General features: G+C 35.1%; 1 protein-coding gene across 1 annotated transcript; it reads right to left on the bottom strand.

The window, feature by feature from the left end:
* Positions 1-2,065: 2,065 nt before the first annotated feature.
* On the bottom strand, positions 2,066-5,623 carry LOC108328422 (uncharacterized). Its single transcript, XM_017562287.2, has 5 exons — positions 4,921-5,623; positions 3,275-3,332; positions 3,081-3,198; positions 2,862-2,979; positions 2,066-2,236 (listed from the first exon to the last, which is right to left on the bottom strand). The coding sequence occupies exons 1-5, from the start codon at positions 5,434-5,436 to the stop codon at positions 2,183-2,185; spliced, it is 864 nt and encodes a 287-aa protein (XP_017417776.1). The 5' UTR covers positions 5,437-5,623; the 3' UTR covers positions 2,066-2,182.
* Between the last annotated feature and the right edge of the window lie 308 nt (positions 5,624-5,931).

A 5,931-nucleotide genomic window follows, 5' to 3' on the forward strand; every position in this document is an offset into this window, starting at 1 on the left:
TAGTGTTGGGGAAGAGGCAAAGGCAGGACACATAGAGGATATGAAGGAAGAGGTAAATGTGGGTGTGATAAAGTATTAAAGGTTTACGAAAGGAAAAAAGAGAAAATAATGGGAAAAGTTGTTGGCAGTTAAGGAAGTTTGTATAGAAGGGGGATACTATAAATAAGGGAGTTAGTTGTACAGGGGTTTAGTTTTTTACTTGTAAGGTTTAAACTAGATCATTGTTCTGGTGAGGGAGATAGGCTTCCTTGGTGTAGTTTCTAATTCGTTAATTCATTCTTACAGCAATAACATACATTCTTTTGTTGTCTTTCTTGTGTGTTTGTGTAGGAAGAATGTGTTGATATACTTATTGATCAAAGAAGTCTATCAAGTTTGGTCTGACCTTTTGGTTCATCAAGGTAGAGGCGTGCGATGGAGGGCAAGGCAAAGGCGTTGAAGGGACGACTTGATGTGATAGAAACGACGATGGAGGAGTTCAAGGCAAAGATAAGGGGATAACCCAAGAACTTAGGCACCTTCTTGGGAGGCAAACAAGGAACCAGGAAAAAAGCTCGGAAGGAAGTCGAGACTCGATAAACGAAGGTTGGGAAAGGCGAAAAGATAGTTCAAAGGATGAAATGGAGGATGGTTGGGGAGAAGTTCAACGCAGTTGGATGAAAAGCGTGGAGTTACCAATGCTAGAAAGTACAAACCCAATGGTTGGATCACAAAGGCTAAGAAGTTCTTCGATCTAAAAAATGTCTCGGAGAGGGAGAAGATGGAGCTTGCGTATATATGTATGGAGGGAGGAACGAGCTATTGGTTTTGATTCTGGCCCAAGAAGACCAAGAACCCTTCTTGAAGGGCATTAATAGAGGCGTTGTTGAGGAGATTCGGTGACAGAAACATAGGAACGATATTTGAGAAGTTAACGGTGGTGCGACAAGATTCTCATCATTAATCCCCACTTTTTGGTGTATCTAGATCTTTTATTATAAACTTATGTGCTAAATCAAATATTGAAAGATCATATAAGTAAGAAGATTTGCAAAACAAGAAGTTTGGCAAAGGCTTCTAATACTAAGCGACAAGTGTTGAGGGTCATTCTTCTCGCAAAATTGACACTTGAGCACTACTTTTGTGTTGTTGAATGCCATACTTCTATGTCACTAAGTATCATTCTTATCTAGCACTTAACATTTCTAGACTATTGCTCAGCCCTATACCAAAAAACAACAAACTTTGAATTTTAATTTAGTTGCACCTAAATTTTAATTTAGTTACACCTAAGACCCATTTAAATGACCAAATTAGTATCCTTAACACTAGTATTGATTCAAAAACATATTTATGACTAAAATTGAATACTAATTTGCTTATTTAGTCAAGATTAAGGTACAAATAATTCTTTTATCGATATGTCTTTCAATGTATTGACTATTTCAATTTTCAATTTGTATACCACCCTTGCCTACAAACTACTCCAAATGCTTCCATGTTGCCATCAAATGAAAATATTTTACTTCAAACTTTCAAGGACCGATTAGTCTAGCATACATGGTAGACAACGACTAATTATACATTTTGGCAATCAATGAAATTTTAAACAACGTTAATATTTTAAAATAAATATTTTGGTTACAGTGTGTTTTCAGAGATTGTTTTAAACTCAAATAGATTTTTTTTTTAATTTTAAAATGTTCTTTAAAATCATAAAAAGTGGTGTATTTTAATAATAAAAAAAGTTTTGTTTATGTTTCTTAAGAATTAAGAAACTTGGTAGAATTTTTAGAAGAACAATAAAATAATTTAAGAACAGAAGAAAATAATATTTTTATGTTATAGTTTTTTGTTTTTTTTTAACTTTAATGTGGAAAGAATTTATGTAGAGTTTCATTAGTTGATTTTAACTTTGATTGAAAATTTAGAATAAGTTTTTGATGAATTAATTGTGAAAGTAGTAGAGTTTGAAACAATTTTCAAATACGTGATCGGGTTGGAATTTATGTGTTTAGTTAAAATTTGTCAAATTAATAACAGGCTATTCATGGTGAATAGCAATTGTTACTCTATTGGAGTCCTGTACAATGAAGAACACCTCCGAGGATTTGCTATCATTTTTAATGAATAAGATACATTAAGAAAACATTTACCCATCAACAAATATCAGGGCAAGTTAAATTGTTGCAAAAGTATAACATCAATGCAATTGATTACTTACACTAGGTCGGTATTCTCCAATTCCTAGCAAGTCCTGTAAAATTGTAGCAAATGGACAAAATGATTAGTTTAAGTTTGAAAAACAAACTCCTCATTTCAACAATCCTAAGGAGCAACACAGAAATTTTATTCACTACTTTTTATATTTTCAACCTATTATTCAGTATTTTCTCTTCAAACTTGTTAGTTCTCTCATTCTTTTCTCTTATCTTTTTTATAGTAATGTGATTCTACACAGTGATGTGATTCTAATAGCTTTAATGAATTTCAGATTGACATGGATAATTTTAGTACTTGTTTGGAAGAAATTTCTCCAAAAAAATCTAGAAAAAGAAAATGAAATCAACTCCTTTCTAAGCCAAATATCAAATTTTAGAAAAATTCACAAAAAACCTTCTACAAACTAACTTGTGGATAAACTAATTTTAACTAACGAAAGAACGATTTCATTATTTCTCTTTTCATTCTTATAAATTTTATGAAAAAATCTGTCCTAAATCTCTTTATATAGCATCGGTGTGAGGTTTTATTAAGTTTCCGCTCAAGGCAATTAATGGAAATGTCATTTAAATAAAACCTTAGTCTCCGCTTTAACAGCTAAATTCACACCAAATGTGGCAGCATAAACAGAAAGATATAACATGATAGAAGTGACTTACTTGACAAGCTTTATTTTTTGCTCTAGTCTCTGCTGTGCTAGGAATATCATGATTTGGCTTCTGGAATCTTTTTTCACGTCGATCACAAGAGCCCCATCCATCGGAGAACCTGCCGCCCCTGATGTAATGAAAATCAACAGAGACAGTAGAAACTGGTGAGAACAGACATAATTTGGAAGATAAATGAATTCAATTGAAACAACCAAACGAGACACATACTGCATGTGCGCACGAATCACAAACTCAGCACGCTGAACATTGCGATTCTCATCAAACTCAATATTTCTGTCCCTGATTTCATAAGAAATATTGAAGTAACAAGATATCTTTCTCCAACCTAAAAAAAGACATGCCCTGCCATGTTGCATCAGTTGAATAATTTCCACTTTTGAGAGAAGGCAAACTATGTTTACCTGACTTCTTAATGAAAGGATTCCCCGAAATCAAAGTGTAATCAGTTTTTTCCAAAATCTGAACATCGAAGACAACAAGAATTGATTAGGTAAATCCTTCCTGAATGAAGAAAAAAATCAGCAGCATCTCAAGCAACTCTCACATTTTCATATATTTGTATAAATTTACTATCATGTTATGATCTCCAAGTGGAGAATAGAGATACTATTGTGTTGCTATATACAAAACTATGAAACTTATTACACCCCCTAAAAGCAAAACTCAAACTTGGGGCATCAGGTAACAAGTAATAATTAAAAAAGATAGAGAGAATGTCAAAGATTATCCTTGAAGTTATCCATATACCACCTCCCAATAAGTTATGGAAGTCATGAAAACATGTTCCTCAGCGGCTAGGACTGGGAAATCCAGAAAAGGACAGTCGTTAATATCATGCAATGATTTGATTTGTTCAGGATAACCACAGGGTGTTAAAAAGTGTGAAAAATAGGAATCAACCATCAAAATACTATCATGATTTGTTCATGGCAGGCAAAAGAGATAAAGTATGGGAAAACTCCTCTAAAATCTAATATGATTCATACTAAGCAATCTGGGCAATGAAATACCTCAAAATACTGAACATAACAAAAAGAGATACCAATAACTTACCCAATAATTAATAAAATTCTCAATGCATTGATACTCATAAACTAATTGAACAGTGCACGTCATAAGTTCTCAAAAGTGTTTTTCAATGTTTTCATACGCAAAATTCGCATTCAACAAAAGCTAATCTAGTAATAAAAAAACTAAATAAGCAAATCCACTTCTTCACTACAAATAAAAGGTAAAAGTTTTCCATTTTAAACAGCATATTATAGGTATGTATAGGTTCAAGCTGAAAACCACTACCAAGGCCGTAGCCACAGACCCACTGAAACTCCTGAAATAATAAAACTAAAGGACACCTTAAAATAAACGATTCATGTTATTCGTTGGTTTAGAAAAAATTGTATTCCCAAGTGTTAAATTTAATGACCAAACCAAATTTAGAGAAACTGCTCATTTAATGGTTAATTTTCAGAACATAGTACGAAATAGAAGTCAAGACATGTCCTAACGTTAACGTACTGTGAGAATATTATGTTATATCCTCCTATAAAGTATCTCCTAATAATATGAGAGAAGAGATCCATCAAAAAACACATGACCAAGCCTATTTTCCATCATTTAACCTAATAAACAAACAATCAAATAAACAAAATAAAATCACATCTAATGGAACTCTACAAACACTGATAATTACACTATCTACTTCCTTCGACACACCATACAATGTTTCTTTACATGGTTCTCATTACCTACTATCCATAATTGAATGAAAGACTGAACTGTGAACACACTCAGATTAAATTCTTCAAACAAAGGATAAAAAGTATCATTCATTCCACTCCCCTAAACCACAAGTTCCAAGGTTCAAATCTTTCTTTCACTCGAAAGAAAAAAAGTTACATGCAGTTATTGATTGTATTGTTTTGTGATCAGAATTAGATTTTCACTTTAAAACAAAAACTTCAATTCTGAACAGAGGAAACATCTCCTACATCTAAGTTCCCACAAAACTGAAATCCGAATACTGAAATAAAGTTATCAAGATAATCACCGCCATAGCAGCATTCTGGTACTCCTTAAACAACGAAACCGAAGGAAACATTCCAAGCAAGCTATGTCCAATGCCGCTCTCCTTCTCCTCTGCCTCGTTCCTCACGAAGCACCGCCTCGGTGAGACCTCCGTGTAGCAGCTTAGCTCCAGCGCATCAGGCGACGATAAGTCCTTCGGCGGCGGCGTCCTTTGCACGCTCCTGATCAGCGCGAGCGGGCTGCTCTCTTCGGAGGCACACAACCTCGGGGCCTTCCGCGGCGGACGGTAGGGCCATCGGTCTTGCACCACCTCGCCGCTGTCGCCGGAGTCGCGGAGAACCTTCCGAAAATTAGACAGTGGTGGCGACGGGTTGGAGATCCGGGAAGGGGGCTGGCGTTGTGGGGGGTTGGAGGCGACGAGGGCCTTTCTCTTGGAAGAGGAGTGCGAGGCGGAGGCGGAGTCGATCATGGCCCACAGTGCGGCGTCATCGAGGTCCTTGTCGTCGACCACCACAGGGTAGGTTAACGGTGATGACATTTTTGGAGTGTTAGGGTTTTGAATTGTGTAAAGATGGAAAACGGATTTGAGCTAGATTTTCTCTCTGAGTTTCATATTTGGGAAGTTGGAATCGAAACGAAGAAGAAGGTGAAGATCCATTTTCAAATATCTGAAAGAATAGGGAATGTTTTAAACAGTGGAAGGTAGCAGGCGGGAATTGGAGGTGATAAAGAGGAAACGGCGTCGTATTTTTTTGAGGAATTGATAAGATTTATTTAGGTAAAATATTTGGTCCCAATTTTGGTTGGGAAAATTCCAAATGGTTTCCATTTTTTTTTTTGTTTAATGTAGTTTCAAAGAATGTAATTTGTATTTAATTTAGTCCTTTGAGTAAACACAGTCTAAATCGTTAACGGCAATGTGTTAACATGTGCAATTACAGAGTTAAATGGGCTTACGTGGAGTTCATTGTGGCGTTGTCAGTTGTATTTTTTATTTTTCAAATTGTATTTTATGAAACCCTTTATAGAGGTG

The sequence above is a fragment of the Vigna angularis genome, chromosome 2 (assembly GCF_016808095.1).
Source record: "Vigna angularis cultivar LongXiaoDou No.4 chromosome 2, ASM1680809v1, whole genome shotgun sequence".
Taxonomy (NCBI): domain Eukaryota; kingdom Viridiplantae; phylum Streptophyta; class Magnoliopsida; order Fabales; family Fabaceae; genus Vigna; species Vigna angularis.